Here is a 19,766-nt window from a genome sequence, read left to right on the forward strand (position 1 = left end):
GGTCCTGGGGGAGCGGCGGCTGCTGCCCGCGACGAGCGCGGCGGGTGCAGTGCGCGTGCGCGCGCGGAGGGGCGGGCGGGAGCGCGGCGGGTTCCGGAAGGGCGCACTGCGCCTGCGCGCCGCCCTCTCCCCCCTGGGGGCGCGGCCAGGCCATGGCGACGGCCGAGCGCGGCGCGCACGCGGGCCCGGGCCGCGCGGGGCCCGCGGGGGCGGCCGTGGAGAAGCGGGGGCCCTACCTGGTGCCGCGCGCGCCCTCCCTCCAGGCCAGGCTGCGTGAGTGCGGCGCGCCGCGGGGGTCGGTCGCGGGGGGCGCGGGGTCGCGGGGTCGCGGGGGCGGCGCCCGGCCCGGCCCGCCCCGCCGCGCTCACCGCGGCCTTTGCCTTCCAGAGAAGCACCGGGACCTGGCCAAGGCCGTGCTGCGCAGGAAGGGCATGCTGGGGGCGCCCCCGAAGCGCCCCGACTCGCCGGGGAAAAGGTCTCCGCCCGCGGGGCCCGCGCGCTCCCGTCCGGGGGGCGGGCGTGGGGGTCACGTGCCCCGGAAGGTCGCGGCGGCGCCGGCCGCGACCCCGACCGCGCAGGTGTCTGGTCGGTGGGTTCTGGGCAGGCCTCGCCGTTGGCGGGGTGCCGGCGACCAGGCCCGGGTTGGGGTCTGGACCCCGCCCCGCGGTGCTCTGGAGCCGCCCCCAGCTCCGTGCCGGGCGGGGCAGACCCCCGTGCACCCCCCGCTGACGCCCCCGGTCCCCGCCCCGATGGGCCCGAGCTTGCACCCCTCCCCGCTCTCTCTGGTGCCCGGGAAAGGCTTGTCGGTGCCTGGAGGCCATCAGTGTCCCCCGGGAAGGGGTGGGGGAGGAGCCTGATCGGAGCCCCGGGAGCATGGGGTGGGGGGCGCTCGGTCTCGGGCTTTTGACAGGTGACAGCGGGAACTCCAAGGAGTTTGCCCCAAGACTTGCAGAGTCTCTGTTTCCTGATTCGAAGAAGTTTGCGCGTGCGGGTAGAGGGCGGTTCTGCAGTCCCAAAAGAGGAACCGAGCCATGGGGGGTGGGTGGGGGGAGGAGGCTTCTGGCACTGTCTTTGCCCAGGCACCCCTTGACCCCTTGTCAGGGCCGGAAGCTGGTGCCTCATCCCAGTGTGGTCTCCCCACTTCCCCCCAGGTCAGTGAAGTTTAACAAGGGCTACGCCGCTCTCAGCCAGAGTCCAGATGAAAACCTGGTGTCCCTCGATTCCGACAGGTGAGTGCCCCCCTAGTAAAGAGCCCTTGGGGAGTGACAGGTCAACTTGGAGGTGGCTGGGAGCCTTTGCTTCTTGCTTTGCTCTTCCAAGAGCCTGCCCGTGTGTCCCAGGGCTGCTCCGGAGCGCCGGGATGTGGGATGGCTCCGTTTGTGGCTGTCGGCTGCTCTCAGCTCTTGGGAGAACGTTTTTGGGGAACCACACTCACGGGTGCTCCCTCTGCAAGGGATGTGCTTGGGCCCTTGGAGCTCTGGGCCCTGGAGGAATCAGGCTCTACCCCGCTGGGTAGCAGCAGTGACCATGTTGCTGCTGGACACAAGAGTCTGTGCATCACAAGACCCCAGCCCCCATCGTGTGCCTCGCCACCCCTGCAGCAACCCACCGGAGGCCGCCTCTGAACTGACTGTCTCCCTCTTCTCCTAGTGATGGGGAGCTGGAATCCAGATACTCCTCCGGGTATTCCTCTGCTGAGGCAAGTCCACAGCGCCTCTCTGTGCGGGGCCGCCCCTGCCCAGTGCTCGTGCCGAGACTCCTGTCCACTCTCAGTGCCTCCCCCAGCAGAGAGAGGTGTCTGTGGGGGGGGCTTCTGAGAATCCAGCTCACAGACCCTCAGGGCTGGAAAAGACTTGCCAAGGTTTCTGATCCAGCCTGCCACTTAGAAAAGGATTTCTCTCGATTAAATCCTAGCTAAGTGTTTATCTGCCTCTGCTTGCTTGAACGCTGCTTATAAGGGGAACTCGTCTGAGTACCCAATTATAGGCACCTCCCTGACTGCCCAGTCCCCAGCATGCACGCCATCCACCAAGATCCAGAGAAAGTACGCGCAAACACCCCGTTAGCTGGGATCCAGAAAAAGTGTGTACACACACACACACACACACACACACACACACACACACCATTAGCTGGGACCTAGAAAAGGTGTATATAGACATACACACAGTTATGCACCCCATTAGCCAAGATCCAGATAAAGTCTGCCACTGTTTCCTCTCATTGTTCTTCTCCGTACAAGTGAAAACCAGGTGGACATTCCACTTTGCAGGGAACAAGCTCTTCTGGGCTATTTGGAGGCTGGCAAGTCTGACCAGCAGCTCGGCTGTTCCCCACCCACCCTGTCCCCCAGTACTCACAGTTCCGCTGCCTCCCACCCCATGTGCTGCTCTCATTGTATGCAGCAGGAAGGTCAGTGGATTGATTTTCAGGCACAAGCTGGAACCTGATATACCCCTCCGAGGAACCCTCGGGAAGCCTCTTCCCCGGCCAATGACAGCAGCCTGCCGGGACAGTGCCCAGGCACTCAGATTCCCCCAGCTGGCTGAGGTCCCCCAGGAAAGGAGGTTCAGTGGGTGGGCCTGGGCGCAGGGCTGTGGCCAGAAGCTCTGGGAGGGAAGGTGGGCCCGGGCCCTGCACTGTGGCTCATCCCTTTCTCCTCCTACTGTTAGCAGGTGAACCAGGACGTGAGCCGACAGCTGCTCCAGGATGGGTATCACCTGGACGAGATGCCGGACGATGAGGACTTGGACCTCATCCCCCCGAAGCCTATGGCCTCGTCCATGTGCTCCTGCTGCTGGTGCTGTCCTGGGGACTCGCCCTCCTGTACCCTGCAGTAGACATAACCCCTGAGCTAGGCCCTGTTGGCCATTGTAAGCCGGGGAGTTCCCCAAGCATTGCTGCAGCCCCAGGCCGCTGACTGCTATCCCCCTGGGAAGGTCAGTGACCTCGGATACCCCTTACTTGGTGCTTCTCAGACCGGGGAGCTTCCATCACCCCAGGGGGGACAGCATGCTGCCATTACGTCCGCTGCGGGGGAAGTCTGAGGGCAGGTGCAGACGGACCCTGGGTCTTCTATTTTTATTTTTGGTTTCCGGTCACATCTGGCAATGCTCAGGGCTTAGTAACCTGGCTCTGCACTCAGGAATTAACCCCGGTGGGGCTCGGGGGATTATATGAGTTGCCAGAGACCCAACCCAGGTCAGCCACAGTGCAAGGTAAATGCCCTACCTTCTGCACTGTTGCTCCAGCCCCGAAGCCTGGGTCTTCTTGAGTTGGCTAGGAGAACCCTCCCAGGCCTCTTGGTGGTGCTCGTCCTTTGGCAGGGAGGGGACGAGAACTTTTCTGCCCGGACTGGGCTGGCTGCTGGTATGTGGGGGCAGAAAGTTGCTGTTGGGGACTCGTGGCTGGGAATCTTTGTCAAAGAATTGATCTGAGACTGTTCTGGTGTTCCCCCGTGCTCCTCCTCTGCTTTGCCCCAACGTGGGGTCTCTGTTTGGCCTCCGCGTCAGCATGAACTCAGCACCAGGGGAAGGTGGCCCAGGGGTAATGCAGGCTTCGCATGTCACAGGCACTGAGTTTGATCCCTGGCCATTCACGTACAAGAAGGAAAAGGACCAGGAGCCGCACACAGTCACCTCTGACCGTTTCTGGAGGTGCCTGTCTGTGCGGGGTCTACAGGCCCATCCTCCCAGAATCCCTGAGCTGATATCTTCCCCCCGTGTGACCACCTGGGACGCAGGTCAGCCTGGAGCGAACACACTGCGGTGTTTGTTCCTTTCCCTGAACACCATTCTCTGCCTTGGTCTTAGCTACTTTCTCCACTTAGTCGTTTCCTTTTTTTTTTTTTCTTTTTCTCCAGTTGAGAGGTGGAGGCCGTGTGTTGGGCCACCCTGGTGCTGCTTGCCACTCTCAGCAGAGCTCAGGGGATCGTGGTGGGCCCAGAGATCAAACCAAAGACTCACAGGCCATCGTTGAGCTTTTTAAAAGATGTGGGCGGAGGGACTAGCCAGAGGCCTGCGGTTTTCGTGATGACCAGCAGAGGGAGCAGTGGAGGGCTGTCGGGAGCCTTGCTTGTTTTTATTTTGGGGCCACGCCTGTCTGGTGTCAAGGGTCCTCCTGCCACTCCCGGATGGTCTCTCCGGGCAAAGCACACACTCAGCACTTTGAGCTCTCTCCAGCCCCTTGTTCCTCTACTTCAACTGTTGGGAAATAATTGGGTGAGAAGCTTGCCAGGATGGAGAGGGGGGGTCTATGCCACGCCCCCGGCACTTCAGGAACACGGCAGAGAAGATGTCCCTGCCCGCAGCCCCCCACTCCCCCCCATTGTCTGCCAGGCCTCTCTGGAATTGGATTTTTCTTGTTCCGTTTGGTTTGGGGCCACACCCAGTGGTCCTCGGGATCATTCCTGCCGGTGTTCGGGAGGCCATATGGGGTATCAGGGATTGAACCCAGGTTGGCTGCATGCACGGCAAGTGTCTCTCTGGCCCCCAGAATCGAGTTTTTCAGTGATTCTCTTCCGGGGGAAGGGGAGTCTCCTAGAAAGAAGCAGCCTGGTGAGGGCTGGCTGAGTGGGTGGGGCTCCTGGCCCCCAGGAGCTTCGCAGTGAGGATCAGAGTACTGGCCCCTCTGGAGAAAGTGCCTGTCTGTGGCCTCATTTCTGTCCTGACTGCTAGGGGCAGAAGAGGAGCGGGTGCTTGGAGCTACTCATCACCCCAAGGTGACAGGACAGTAGTCTTGAAGGGTGCGAAGCCACCTTGCTAATCCTCCGAGGGTGGAACCCCATCAGCAGCGGACCGCCTGTCCCACGGGGTAAAGCGGGCTCCGGGCGCTGAGGCCACAGTGTCACAGGCAGGCCAGCAGCGTCCCAGCCAGGGGAGGTGGAACAGGGCACAGAGGGGATCCTTGTCTATCCAGAGTGAGACCGCACGGGCACCTTGGGGAGCAGCAGCTCCATGAGGAACCCCTCTAGTCCCTGACAGGGCATCCGAGCCTCCTCCGGCACGGTGGAGAACGTGCCACGTCAATGGCTCGTGTCGGGGCAGCATGACCACAGACGGGCAGAATACATTTCAGACATGGGTCGTGTCACCTGAGCATTTGGCAGCTGCTGGGGGAACCCAAGACCGGATCGCTCAGGGAAGCCGCTGCTGGACACCAACACTGGTGGGCACTGTGCAGGGGGACCACGCAGTGCGACAGGGCTGGACCTCAACAGTCAGGGCACCAAGGTGCCCACTGCCGTAGCCAGAGTGCTGGGTGTTGTGCAGGGAGACGGCCGTGGGTTCCCTGAGAGGGCACTGAGGGTGCGAGGACTCTCCAGGACGCTCCTCGGTTTCTCGGTTTCTGTATGTTTATGAGAATAAATACGATCAAGCAAGTGGAGGTGTGTCTATCTCAGTAGGACTTGTTTGGGGCTGCATGGGGGGTACTCCTGGAGGTCCTCGGGCACAAGCCCTGTGGGACTGCAGCCTGGAGTTCTCTCACCCTGCGGGAGGACTGGTTTGTGGGTCATACTCTGAGGTGCTCAGGAATCACTCCTGGTAGTGCTACGGGGAGCATATGAGGTACGGGGCATTTGAAGTGGGGTGGGCAGGATGCACAGCAGATTCCTTAACCCCTGTGCTCTCTTCCCCAACCCCTGCAGTTAGGCCAACACTGGTCATTCCCCTTTGGAACTCTAGCCTGAAGAAATAACTCAGTAAGCCAGACCGAAGCAGCCCCTTTCAGGCCCACTGGAGACCAGGGGTAGAACAGGCCTTGTCCCATCACTCAGCTTTGATTTGAGTACACACCTGGCTGTGCGCAGCACTTACTCCTGGCTCTGTGCCCGGGGGTCATTCTTGGCCATGCCCAAGGGGCCACAGGGGATGCCAGAGACCGAACCCAGGTTGGTGGCATGCAATGCCACTACCCTGTCTGCTGTACTATCTCCCGCGCCCTATATCACTCATCTTTAGAAGGGGGTCCTGATAGCATGTCATCTTGTTCTTTATTCTGAAGAAAATTTGAAGGCTGTTAAAAAAAAAAAAGGCAACAGGGCAGACCTGGACAGAGCGTTTTTGGAGGCAGTTTCCTGGGATTCTGTTGATTCTGTTGTGCGGGAGCCCCCGTGGGGCATCCACTGAGAAAGACCCTCCTGCGCAATCAACTCTCCGCCCACAGGAAGGAGCCCACAGCCTGGGCCACGGCTCAGTGTGGGGGGCAGGACACGAGGGTGTGGTCAGAACCTCAGTGCTCCTGCAGAAGTGGGTCCCCTCTCCAGGGGCGCCCCAGCAGAACAGACGCTCTCCCTGGGAATTCCTGCTAGGTTAAAAAAAGTAGCTAGGTTTCACTCAACTGGAACTGGATTGTCCTGTTCCCGAGTCCGTTTCCACAATGACTGGACGTGCCGTGGGGAAGTAGGTGACACACTTTTTTCCCTGTAAAGGGTCAGTACCAGTACTTTGGGCTTTGCAGGTACAGCCTGGCACGTATACACAACCTCGCTTCAGTGGCCTGAGAGCAGAATCTGTGGGGGTCTGTGGATGAGTGATGAGGCCACACCGCGCCCACTGGCCTTAGTTTGCTGACCAGGCCTGTGAGCTCACTGCCCAAGGAGAGTCTTGGCTTCCAGCCCGCCTGCCTCCTGTGACCCAGCTCTGGAGCCTTGACTGAGAGCAACCACCCGCGGTGCCTGGGAGGTGGCACTGAGGGCGCAGAGGCCCCGGGTTGTCAGCCACTCACCAACCATCTTCAGGCACCACTGGGGGGTGGGCCCTGGTCACTCCCAGGTCTGCTGGGCCTGAGCAGAACTGGGTTGAGTGTTGTCTGGAGTAGCTCCAGGCCCTCTGACCCCTGCTTGCGAGACAACCCAGCCCCCCAAAAAATAAACCAAGGGAAGTCAGGATGCAGCAGTGTGGTGGTGGAGGGGACTCTCAGGACGCCAAAGGCCAAGGCCATCCCACAGCCTCGACACCAACATGTGTCATCTTTAATTGTTTTGACATCAAGAGTCGCCAGGGTAAGTGACACAGGCACCCCCCTCCGCCCCCTGGGCCTCTGCAGGCCCCGGGCCAGAACCCTGTTCTGAGGGGTGACCTGCCTGGCCTCCTGACGCTGGAGGGTGAGAGATTCCCACCAGCCCATGGGCGGTGGCAGCAGCAGCTGGGTGCCAGGGGAGCCTGGCTTGGGAGTGTGTGAGGCCTCGGTCCTTGGGCGTCTCTCCCAGAGTAGATGCCCTGCCCAGGCCAGCTCAGCAGTCATGCTTCCAGATTCCTCCCTCCATTCCTGCCACAGCAGGGGAGAGGCCTGGGCGGGGCCCCTGGGCCCAGAGTGACCTTGGTGGCTACAGCAGACAGCAGGCGCGGAACATGAGCAGCGCCTCGGCCCCCGTGCGCTTCAGAGAGACGGCCTCCTGGGCTGCGATGAACAGCACCCCACCCCGCCGCAGGGGGGTCCCCGAGGGCGTCGAGCGGGAGCTGGCGGTCGCTGCCCCCTGCACCATCAGGAGGATGCTGGCAGAGTCCACGACCAAGAGGTTATATTCGGTGACGCTGGCAGGGACCTGGCAGGAGGAAATGGCAGGGCTGGCAGCCCTGGGCAGTGTTCGAGAGTGCTGCCCCGCCCTCGGCCCCGCAGCCTGAGGCCCCTGAGTGGCCCCTGGCAGGTGGCCATGCCAGCAGTGGCCTCAAAGGAGGAAACTGAGTCCAGGGTCCTCCACATACACTACTACAGAGGACCCTGGGAGAAGGCTGTGAGCCCCTCAAATACCTGCCTAAGCCCCACCCCCTCCTTCCCCCGGTCCCCTCCCTTCCACCCACCCCCTCCCACTCACCTCCATCTTCAGGATGGTGAAGTCCGGCACTGGGGGGTCATAGATGGAGAGGTAGGGGTCCTCCTTGCTCTGGGTAGGAGGGAAGAGCCGGTCCCTACTGGGCCCAGGGGTATAACTGAGCATTTCACACAGCGTGGGAACGTCGATGAACTTGGGGGTCAGGCCGGCACGCACGGTGTTGTCTGAACACGCCATGCACTCCACACAGTCTGGGGATGGATGGGGTTGGGGGCAGCTGACGGAGGTAGCCCTGCAGCTGGGTTCCCAGCCCGGGGCCACAGACTCCCTGCAGACTTAGCAAGAGAGGCAGGAACACAGGGCTGGAACCACAGAACATCGGGGAAGGCACTTGCCTTGTACATGGTCAAGCTGGGTTCGAGCCCCAGCACCCAGATGGTCCCCTGGGCCCTACCAGGAGTGATCCCCTGAGCAGAGCTGGGGGCAGCCCTAAGCACCGCCAGGTGTAACCAGTCACCTGCTGTTGTCAATTGGAATCGTGCTCACCCCCATGGAGCCCCAGCCCGCCCAGACCCACTCCTGCCAGTGGGTAAGCAGCTGGCATTCCAGGGCGTGTGCCACACAAGACCTCTGGGCAGACTGACGGGCAGTGAGAGGGGTGTGGCAGCCGTGACCCAGCATGACCCAGCCCTGTCCACCGGGCTTCCACCACCCTCCGCCGGCCTGCCACCGGGTCCCAGGCTGGCACAGGGCCACTGTGAACTTCAGCGGTGCCCAGCCCCACACTAACGCTCATGCCTTCAGTGCCCACGCCCTGCGGGTGCCAGGAGCCCCGGAGGCCAGAGCAGGCCGTGTCCTTAAACAAGGTCTCCTTCAGCCCCTCCCTGGCACTGCCCAGCCTGGAGGCTCTCCCGGGGGGGGGGGGGGGTCCCGAGCAGGCGGCCCACCTCCTTTCAAGTAGGCGTGCGGCACGTTGGCCTCCAGGAACATGGCCTCCCCGGGCTGCAGCGTGAGCAGGTTCAGGAAGTAGATGGCGAAGCAGCCGATGTCCCCCGGGTACTGCTGGTGCAGCTGCAGCAAGAGCTCGCCGCAGATGTCCTCCATCTTGTCTCCAGCAGCCACTGGGGGTCACAGAGCACCCCACGGCACCTTAGGGACACTCGGCCATGTCCACAGCCCCACCTTGGCCAGGGAGTCCTAGCATTGCCCCTGTCAGCAGAATCCAGAAACCGGAATGTCGCGGCCCTGTTCCTCGGGTCCACCAGGACGCCAACTTCCACTTGGACCATCCGTCTACCCATCTCTACTGCGGGGGCTGGAAAGACCCGCCGCAAGTGTGAGCAGCACCGCGCCCCCCTGCCCCCGTGAGCAGCGCAGCCATGGCTGGTGTGCCTTAAGGAGTGTTTGGGGCTGGAGCAACAGTGCAGTGGGCAGGGCGTTTGCCTTGCACGAGGCCGACCTGGATTAGGTCCCAGCATCCCATATGGTCCCCTGAGCAGTGCCAGGAGTAATTCCTGAGTGTACAGCCAGGAGTAACCCCTGAACATTGCTGGGTATGACCCAAAAAGCTGACAAATAAAACTATTTAAAAAGAGGGGCTGGAGCGATAGCACAGTGGGCAGGGCCAAAAAGCTGACAAATAAAACTATTTAAAAAGAGGGGCTGGAGCGATAGCACAGTGGGCAGGGCGTTTGCCTTGCATGCAGCCGACCTGGATTCAATTCCCAGCATCCCACATGGTCCCCCGAGCACCGCCTGGAGTAATTCCTGAATGCAAAGCAGGAGTAACCCCTGTGCATCGCCGGGTGTGATCCAAAAAGAAAAAAAAATTATTATTAAAAAAAAAAAAATAAGGAGTGCTTTCCTGATTAATGGGGGCGCAAACCTCCCTCTGGTCACCCTACGGCCCAGTGCACCCTGCAGCTCATGCTAAGGGTGAGTCTGGGCAAGCACCACAGCTGAAAGTGAGGCCCGACCATCAGAACAACGTCATCATGGAGGGGGCCAGCTGTCCCACTTAACCCACAGGCCTTCCTCTTGTTTGGGACACTGTCCAAACTGCGTCTCACCAGATGACCGGTCACCCCAAGAACAGGAGGTGGAATGTACCATGGGCCAAGTGGTCCTGCAGGCAGACAGCAGGGGAGAGTGACCGGGGCCACGGCCGGCTCCCTACGGTGGCCGGGGAGGGAGGCTGCCTGCTTCCGAGAGTGCAGAGACGCCAGGTGATGGGCCCAGCGATGTGCGCACACAGAGGCCATGGATAAGGCTCCATGGCTGAGCTCACTACGCCTGACAAGGGCGAGAGGTCCTGGGCTCGGCCCCAGCACCACAGAGAAGGAGACAGACAGGGGCCCTGGCCTGGAGGCAGACGCGGGTGCCCAGGATGACAGAACTAAGGTCGATGATACCTGACACACACACGGGGGGTTACTGGAACTCCAGGCAAGAGTAATCAGCTCTGCTGGGAAGGCAAGAGGCCCTAAAAGGAGAGGCATGCAAACAGAAAAGGGGAAAAAACAAAGGAGACATAGGGGACACTGGGGTCAAACAAATACTTCCTCGGGGCAACAGGGGAGGTGTGTCAGAAGAAGCCGGGACTCTGGGTCCCTGAGAAAGGGATGGGACCTCACTACCTGTGCCCATAACTTCACAGCTGAGGATCCTGCTGCTTCGGGCGGAACTGAGTCCCAACCTCAAGGTGGCCAGACCCCCACTCCCCCGTGTCATGCCCTGGGTTCTCCTTTGGTACCGGAGGTTGGGCGCCAGCAGGCGTTTAAGGACTGGGCAGAGCTTGTGGCATCAGACCCTGGGTGAGGGGGCGGAGCTCTCCGGCCCTTCCTGCTCTTCAGCCCCAAGCTCAGCCGCAGGTGCAGAGGAGCAGCTACGGGCAGAACCTCAGCGGGAGCCTCAGGGGGCTCCTGTCTTCCTTCACCCCTGGGCCTCCAGGACACCTCACAGGCCTGCTGTACACCTAAGGGCAGGGGTAGAGAACCCCGACTCCACTGCCCGGAGTCCGTGCTGGGGGAGGGGAGGCTGGGTGGGCGGCCAGCTCCCCCGCCAGACCTCAAGCACACCCACCTTGCTGGGAAATCCGCTTCACCAGCAGGTTGAGCTGTTCCACCACCTCCTTCTTCTCGCTCTTCATCAGGTGGGAGAAACAGCTCCGCAGGGCGGCCGCGTCCCTGCTCTGCTTCAGCCGGGCGGCCGCGTCCGCTCCCACGAGGAACTGGAACTCAGGCACCCCTGCGGGAAGGCCAGCAGCTGGAGGAGGGGTCCCCGCCCCGTCCCCAACTGAGGATCTGGGTGAGGGCCTTGCTCTAAGTCATCTAAGGCAAAGCTAACGAACTACGCACCCCAGCCCAGGGCAACAGACCTGAGTATGTCCTCCCAGCCCAGCCCAGTGACCCCTAGAAGTCACCTTAAGCGGGCGGAGCAATAGCACAGAGGGTCAGGCGCTTGCTTGAACACAGCCAACCTGGGTTTGAGCCCCGGCTCCCCAGATGGCCCCATCAGCATCACTAGGAGTGACCCCTGAGCACAGAGCCAGGAATAAACTCTGAACACTGTTGGGTGTGGGCCCAAAAGCCAAATAAAATAACCTACATTTTTCTTGAGATATATATATGTATATATATATATATATATATATATATACATATATATATATATACACACACACAAACACAAATCAACACTTTAAATGATAGGGCTGGAAAAAGAGTACAGGGGTTAAGGGGCTTGAACACAGCTGACCCTGTTTCAACCCCCAGCACCCCATATGGGTCCATGATCATGACCAGGTCTGACCCCAAAACAAAACCAAACGAGAAACAGAATTCTTAGCAAGCACGCCCCCCGCTCCAGGCATTCAGTCTGGTTCTCCCAACAGCGCAGCTCTGCCCAGGGCCCTGGACATCTGGCCATGCCAGTCTTACTTGTCAGAAAGGTCACGATCTCCTCCACGGGCCTGAAGCCACATAAGCCCTGGAACGAGGTGAGGGCAATGGCCATCTCGGGCTTATGGTTGGCATCGGGGTAGTGTTCTGGAGCCTGGACGTGCAGCTTCTCCGCCAGCTCCTGTAGGGTGGCCAGGAGACAAGGTGGTCAAGGCCTGGCTATCCCTGACAGGACACCTGAGCCACCAGCCCTTGCTTTCTGCCCAACCCTGTCGCTAGAGGGCGGTGGCAACCGCACCTGGCGACCAGCCCAGTCCTGCCCTATGGCAGAGCCGGGGTTCAGATAAGTCAGGGTGGAGACAGAGGCCAAATCTGTGGGAGGGCTGGGCCTCGGCTGTGACTCAGGAAACCAGAGTCATCTGAGCTCATAGGCTGTGTGACTTGGGGTGAACCCTCCGTCTCTGGGCTCCCTGTGCCTGCCGAGAATAAAGGGTGTGCCGGACACCTGCCCGGCCGTGACTCAGGCAGAGGCTGTTGGATGGCGTGGAGGTAAGGGCGGGGTGCCAGCCCTGTCCCCAAAGGGGAGCTCCCCCAGAGAGCCGGGAGTAGAAGTCTAGATTCAAAGAGTGGGGACCCCAGGGGCGCCCTGGAGGAGGCCGGGGACACAGCCCGAGCAGCAGGGACACCTGTGTCCTGTGAGCAGAACTAAAACGGGAGCGGTCAGGCCTGGATTTAGCTCTGGGCTAGAGCCTGGCCTGGGTGAGGAGTCAGCAGCAATAAAAGAGTGGGAGGGCCTGCCCCCCAGGGCCCCACCCTGAGCCCCACCTTGTTGGGGTGCGCCTGGATGGACAGGGCCGTGTCCACGGACAGCACCTTGAAGAGGAAGGGCAGCGAGGCCTGGAAGCGCGCCTTCACCTTGGCGCCCAGGCAGTCGGGGTTTGCGGCAATCCACTGGCCCAGGGTTTTCTGAGGGATGCGGTTGTCGAGGATCTTGGCATCTCCACGGGGGTGTGTTCCCATCCACAGCTGAAAGGACAGGACACATGGGAGGGAGGGGAGGCACCCCAGCCCACCCGCTGGTCCATCCCAGCACGAGATTATCCTGTGCGACCCCATACAGCTGAATCCTGGGGCAGGTCTCCCAGAACTAGGGGTCCTCAACCTTGGGGCTTCAGTGATAGCACAGCGGTAAGGCGCCTGCCTTGTATGCAGTCAGCCTGGTTTGATCCCTGGTGTCCCATATGGTTCCCTGCGAACTGCCATAGCCCCAAAAACAAAAAACAAACAAACAAACAAAAAGTTCCTCAATCAAATCGAAGCGGTCAATCCCACAATACCAGGAACTGGAAAACCAAAGCTTATTGGGGGGGGAGGCGGGAGGCGGGAGGCAGAACACCCCTTCCCTCAAATTAAGTAAGTAAATAAATAAATAAAATGTTAAAGCTAGTCAAAGTGAGGTTTGAGTTTAACTTCTGGTATCATGTGTTCCCTGCCACACCCTCCCCCCAGCATTTCTGGGTGGGGGGTCCTTTAAAATTTTTTGTTTGTTTAGTTTTGGGGTCACACCCAGCTGTGCTTAGGGCTTACCCCTGGCTCTGTGTTCAGGGATCACTCTGAGTGGGCTCAAGGGACCATACGGGGTGCCAGGGATGGAACCTGAGTCGGATGCATGCAATAAAAGTGTCCTACCCACTGTACTGTTGCTCCAGTCCCTATAACTTTTTTGTCAGAAACAAAAAAACTTGGACCAGAGCAATAGCACAGTAGGTAGGGCACTTGCCTTGCACGTGGTCAACCCAGGTTTGATCCCTGAGCTCTGCCAGGAGTGATCCCTGAGTAGAGCCAGGAGTAAGCCCTGAGTCAGGTGTGACCCAAAAACAAAGAATTTAAATCTTTCGTTATTTTATTTATTTTAACACTGGAGCACATTTTTTGTAATAGCAAAGATGCCAGGCTATAACACATAGGGCAGCATTTGCAGGAAGTCTGGTTTGTTGCTTTGACCATCTAAAAGGAATTTTAACATTTTAGATTTTATTTTTTGGGAGTGAGTGTTTGAGCACCTACTGGTGGCTCTGTGCTCATCAGGAGGGACCCTTCAGAGGACCATATGCCCGGCAGGGGATGGAACCTGGGTCAGCAGCATGCAAGACAAGCACCTCACCTCCAGTACTCTCTCCAGCACCCCCCCATAAAAATGTGCGATCTGGGTTGAAGCATAGTACGGTGAGTGGGTAGGACATTCGCCTTGCCCGTGGCCGACCCAGGTTTCATAACTGGCATCCCATATGGTCCCCCGAGCTTCTCCAGGAGTAATTCCTGAGTGCAGATCCAGGAGTAACCACTGAGCATCGCTGGGCATAATGCCCTCCCCCACCCCAAAAATAAAACATCTAACCTGTCTATAGCTGGAGCCCAGGTCAGCAGCATGCAAGGCTGCCTTCCCTCAGCTCCTGGACTATCTCTCCAGCAACGCCCACCCCCCCCCACACACACCCCATAAAAATGTGATCTGTCAACTGCTAAATTAAATTCTACAAATACTGAGTGTTTGGAGGTGGGGAGTGACCTTACAGGAAAGCCCAGCCTACAACAGCAAAACCTCTTTCTTTCCCTTCTGGGGGTCACCATCCGGGTTCGCCACACTGGACACATCTTGCAGCCCCTCGGGGGGCCTGGCTCAGAGCTGGAGGGCGCTCCCGGGCCTCAGCTGCGGGGCAGTGGGTGGGTGGCTGGGTGAGGGGGGGGACGCAGGGGTCTCACCTCGGCATAGGGCTTGTCCTCCTCGATCTGGACCAGGGGGTCGCTGCTGGCCAGCAGGCGGGCCACCTCGCTGCTGGAGCCCTTCTTCCCCCAGGCATACTGCTGCACCGCGCAGGAGAGCGGGAACACTGCGGGCAGAGAGAGGCTCAGCGGCCGCGTCCCCCCCGCGCGCGTCCCCGGGGGCAGCTGGGGGCCCGACCCGGCCGAGGTGGGCTTCGACTCCCGGCATCCCATCTGGCGGGGAGGGGGCGGCTGCTCGAGGGGCCCCTTCTCTGCCGGCCTCGGAGCCCTCGGTCAGGGGCTGCCAGGCCGGGGCGCCACCGTTGGGGCGCGGGGGCGATGCTGGACACGGCCTTTCCAAGTGACCCCCGGCCCGCCTCTGCGCGGCCACGAGGGCTCGGGCGCCCCGCGCGGGTGCCCCCTCCCCCGCCCTGCACCCATCGGTCTTGCCGCCGGGCCCCCCACAAGCGGGTTCCACCCGGCACAGCAACACGAGAAGCCTCAGGACGCGACCCCCGGAGCAACCGCCCACCTCGCGGAGCTGCCATACTCCGGGTCTGGGACGTGGCCGCTGTCACGGAGGCTTTTTCCCGGCAGCCCCCGCGCCCCGCGCCCGGAGCTTCATGGGAAATGTAGTTCCCGCCGCCCCTCCGCGGAGTCAGGGCTGCCCAGTGAGCTGGGAGATGCTCTTCCGGCTCTGGGTCTCTCCGTCCCGTTCCCCGTTATCAGGAGGAACCCCCTACCGGCTCAAAGGCTTCCAGTCCGCAGTCTCGGGTCTCTTTCATTCTTTCCTGCCCCATAGGCACTTACTGAGGACCTGCAAAATATCTCCAAGGTGGTATCTGGAGAAACATCAGAGAAGGAGATGGTCTTTGTAGAACTTACGTTCTGGCAAAAGACAGGCAAAGGCATGTGCTCAATAGGCAAATCGTATGTCATATGGAGAGACAAATGCTCCAAAGTGTCAAAGTGCTTGTTTTCTGACTTTGAAAGGTTGCTTAGACGAGCCTTGCTGAGAAGGAAAGATGAAATGTTTGGGAGGAACATTCTCTGAGGTGTTCAGGACCAGGAGTTAACCCAGGGTATCACACATTCAAACAAGTACTCTAGCCCTGACCAATCCTTGGCCCAAAATTTGGGCACTTTTGGGACAGTGACATGATAGGACAGGGGTTAAGGCGCTTGCTTTACATGCAACTGAACAACTGAAACTTTTTCAATCACCAGCACTGCATATGGTCCCCCAAAGACCACTGGGAACAACCCTTGAGCAGAAAACTGGAAGTATCATCAAGTACTGCTAGATGGGTACCCCAGAATCCCTCCCTAAGATAGAATATTTGGGTGTTTCAAATTTGGAGGCAGGGGCTGGAACAATAGCACAGCTGGTAGGGCATTTGCCTTGCATACGGCCACCCGGGTTCAATTCCCAGTATCCATATATGGTCCCCCGAGCACTACTAGGAGTAATTCCTGAGTGCAGAGCCAGAAGTAACCCCTGTGCATCTCTGGGTGTGGCCCAAAAAGCAAATAAAATAAAAATTAAAAATAAACTCAGAGGCAAGGGGTTAGAGAGAGTTTAACAGTCAGAGCACATGTTTTAAGTTTTTTCTGTTTGTTTTTGGACCACACCCAGCAATGCTCAGGGATTATTTCTGGATCTACATTCAGGAATTGCTTCTGATACTCAGGGGACCATTTGGGATACCAGGGACTGAACCCCAGCCGGCCATATGCAAGGCAAGCACCTTACCCACTGCACTGTCACTCCAGTCCCTGAACACAGGCTTTGGATACAAGATGCCCGGGTTTGATTCTGGCACTGTGTGTTTTCTTGAACACTGCCATCTGTGGCCTCAAAACCCCAAATATTAAAATAAACCTGGATATAAGAGAGGCATGTACTATCCCGTAGATCAATGTTACTTCCAAAAGCAAAACTGAAAAACAAATTTGAAGGTAAGGAGAGATTGGCTTGGGAAGAAAAAAACAGCTAAGGGGAAGGCATTAAGGTAGGAATGTGGTTGTCAAGTTCTGAAGCAGCCAGCGTGGCTGGAGCAGATCAAATAGTCATAATTAGAAGCTTGAAACTTTCAGTCCCACTTCCTATTCTCAGGGGAGAGAAAAGGAAGAGACTGAGTTAATAAGGAGCCCATGGGGCATGCCTATGAAAGGAAGCTCAATAAAAATCCCTCAACTGTGGGTTCAGAGAGCTTTTCTGGGTTAGAGAACACACCACAGGGCTGAAGGGTGATGACCCCAACCCCATGGGGAAGGAGCTCCTGTACTCAGAACTGGCCCTTAGAGATCATTTCTCTTCATCTGGATGTTAAAGCAGCTAGAGAGGTGGTTGAGTGGGTAGGGTGTTTGCCTCGCACCTAGCTGACCCAGGTTTGATATCTGGCATCCCATATCTTTCCCTCCTTGCCAGGAGTGATTCCTGAGCACTACTGAGTGGTGCTGCTAATTGAGCAAAAATAATTTCTTTAGCATATTCTTGATTATAAAGTAAACTGTGTGGGGATGGAGCGATAGAACAGCGGGTAGGGCATTTGCCTTGCACAGGGCCGACCCGGGTTTGATTCCCAGCATCCCATATGATCCCCTGAGCACCGCCAGGAGTAATTCCTAAGTGCATGAGCCAGGAGTAACTCCTGTGCAATGCTGGATGTGATCGAAAAAGCAAAAGCAAAAATTAATAAACAGTGTGTATACTGAATTCTGGGAGCATTTCTTTAGCATATCCTTGAGTATAAGATAAACAACGTGTTTATTGAATTCTGGGAGCTGTTCTAACAAGAACATGAAGAGGCAGACATGAGAGCTGGTCTGTAGTTATGTGGGAGGCAAGCGATGACTCGAGATTGACGTAAGTAATGAGTCCTTCGAGTGTGGGACCTGAGGCCAAAGTGTCAGATGTAAGTGAAGATGCACCTGGTGTCAGAGAACTGGTTAGCGTAAGGGGGGACACCCACCCAGCTCGTCACAGGATCTGTGTGAATATTAAAGGCGAGGGCCATGCAGGGTTGGGCATTTGCCTCGCACATGGCTGACCCGGGTTCAACTCCCAGCACCATATATGGTCCCCCAAGCACTGCCAGGAATGGTCATGAAACACAGAGCCAGGAGTAAGCCCTGAGCACTGCAGGTGTGGTCCCCAAACTATATATATAAATACATATATATATATACATTTGCTCGAGCGGGCTGGAGCGATAGCACAGCGGGTAGGGCGTTCGCCTTACACGCGGCCAACCTGGCCGACCCGAGTTCGATTCCTCCGCCCCTCTCGGAGAGCCCGGCAAGCTACCGAGAGTATTCGATATGCCAGACACAGTAACAACAAAGTCTCCAATGGAGACGTTACTGGGCCCGCTCGAGCAAATCGACGATCAACGGGAGGGCCTTTACCTTTACCTTATATATACATATATATATATACATGAGAGAAACACCAGCATTTTTCCTCACACTCCCCTCAGAGGGCACTCACACCTCTGTGAGGGAAAAGGCATAGGTCATTTCTGAGGGGACACCTACATGGACCCCTTCTCATCCTCCCACTTCAGGTTACTTCCTCAAGAAATGTTGAGATATGGTGCTGGAGCGATAGTATAGCAGGTAGGGTATTTGCCTTGCACGCGGCCGACCCGGGTTCGATTCCCAGCATCCCATATGTTCCCCCGAGCACTGCCAGGAGTAATTCCTGAGTGCAGAGCCAGGAGTAAACCCTGTGTATTGCCAGGTGTGACCAAAAAAAAAAAAAGTTGAGATAGATAAAAGGATGATTGGGATTTAGACAGGAAGGCAAGAGAAAAAATCAATGGTAACAGTAAATATTTTCTAAATGCCTGGCATGTACTTAGTGCTATATTAGTGCCAGAAATGTCCCACTGCAGGAGCGGAGTGTTAGTACGATGGGGACAACATTTGCCTTGCATGTAGATGACCTGGTATCTCATAGGTCCTCCATGCACTGCCAGGAGTAATTTCTGAGTGCAGAACTCAGATCACATCAACTCACATCACATCAACTCACATCAACAGATGTGGTCACAAAAAGAAAAATGAAAGTAACACTGGATAGAACAGACCCTATTCTGGTCCTTGGAAAGCTTAGAGCCTAGTAGGAGAGCCAGACATCAAAACCCCCTTGTACAGTGTGTGTATTTTCCATCTTCAATAACTACTATGGAAGAAAAATAGTGGGCAGGGGATTGAGCTAACTCACAGGGAGAGGGGTCAGTCAGAAGGCTTGAGATGAGGAAGGGCATCTGACTTTGGATCTGAAGAACAGTGGGAGGTACCGCTGGGATGATGATAGGGTGGGGTGAGAGCTTACTGGGAAGAGAGCTCATAAATGGCTAAGGCCCTGAGGCAGGAGAAATGGAAGGATCTGAGAAGCAACTGGAAAGGCTGGGTGCACGGGGGACCAGCCAATAAAACGTGGAATATACATGTGAGATAGATCTTGCAGGACTTAAAGAACCTAAGAATTTGGGTATTTTTTTTATCTTATTTTTATTTTTTGGGCTGGAGCGGTAGCACAGCGGGTAGGGCGTTTGCCTTACAAGCGGCCAACATGGCCGACCTGAGTTCGATTCCTCCACCCCTCTCGGCGAGCCCAGCAAGCTACCGAGAGTATTCGATATGCCAGACACAGTAACAACAAAGTCTCCAATGGAGACGTTACTGGGCCCGCTCGAGCAAATCGACGATCAACGGGAGGGCCTTTACCTTTTATTTTTTGGGGGTCACACCCAGTGATGCACAGGGGTTACTCCTGGCTCATGCACTCAGGAATCACTCCTAGCAGTGCTCAGGAGACCATATGGGATGCTGGGAATTGAACCTGGGCAGGCCGCATGCAAGGCCAATGCCCTACCCACTGTGCTATCACTTCAGCCCCTATTTTTTCTTATTTTTTTGGAGATGGGGGTTAGGGCCACATTTGGGCTCTGTTCAGGAGCTCCTCCAGCTGTGCTGGGGGGACCATACAGTGTTAGGGATCAATCAGGAATAAATCAGCCTTCTCCTCTCCCTCCCCCTTTTGTTTGTTTTTTGTTTCCTGGGCCATGCCTGGTCATGCTCAGGGTTTTCTCCTGGCAGTGCTCAGGGGAGCATCTGGTGGATGACCTCAAACCTGGGTTTTCTGCATGCAAAGCATGTGCTCGCCCACTGAGCTAGTTCTTTGACCCCAACAAATGTTTTGTTTGATTTTAATTAATGAACCAATTTTGATTTGGGGTTCACACTCAGCAGTGCTTAAGGCTTACTCCTGGCTCTCTGTGCTTAGGGATCACTTCTGGCGGGGCTCAGGATACTATCTG

The 19,766-nt window shown here is 57.6% G+C and overlaps 2 protein-coding genes across 2 annotated transcripts; one reads left to right on the forward strand and one right to left on the reverse strand.

Annotated features, from left to right (window-relative positions):
• Positions 1-141: 141 nt before the first annotated feature.
• FAM219B (family with sequence similarity 219 member B) lies at positions 142-5,374 on the forward strand. Its single transcript, XM_056128817.1, has 5 exons — positions 142-273; positions 388-475; positions 1,152-1,229; positions 1,651-1,699; positions 2,673-5,374. The coding sequence occupies exons 1-5, from the start codon at positions 153-155 to the stop codon at positions 2,838-2,840; spliced, it is 504 nt and encodes a 167-aa protein (XP_055984792.1). The 5' UTR covers positions 142-152; the 3' UTR covers positions 2,841-5,374.
• Positions 5,375-7,289: 1,915 nt separating this feature from the next.
• On the reverse strand, positions 7,290-15,032 carry MPI (mannose phosphate isomerase). The gene is made up of 8 exons (XM_056128814.1): positions 14,969-15,032; positions 14,437-14,564; positions 12,499-12,699; positions 11,713-11,854; positions 10,856-11,020; positions 8,722-8,895; positions 7,817-8,025; positions 7,290-7,546 (listed from the first exon to the last, which is right to left on the reverse strand). Exons 1-8 carry the CDS (start codon positions 14,982-14,984, stop codon positions 7,328-7,330), a joined length of 1,254 nt encoding a protein of 417 aa, XP_055984789.1. The 5' UTR covers positions 14,985-15,032; the 3' UTR covers positions 7,290-7,327.
• Between the last annotated feature and the right edge of the window lie 4,734 nt (positions 15,033-19,766).

The sequence above is a fragment of the Sorex fumeus genome, unplaced genomic scaffold (genome assembly GCF_029834395.1).
Source record: "Sorex fumeus unplaced genomic scaffold, SorFum_2.1 ptg000067l, whole genome shotgun sequence".
Classification (NCBI taxonomy): Eukaryota; Metazoa; Chordata; class Mammalia; order Eulipotyphla; family Soricidae; genus Sorex; species Sorex fumeus.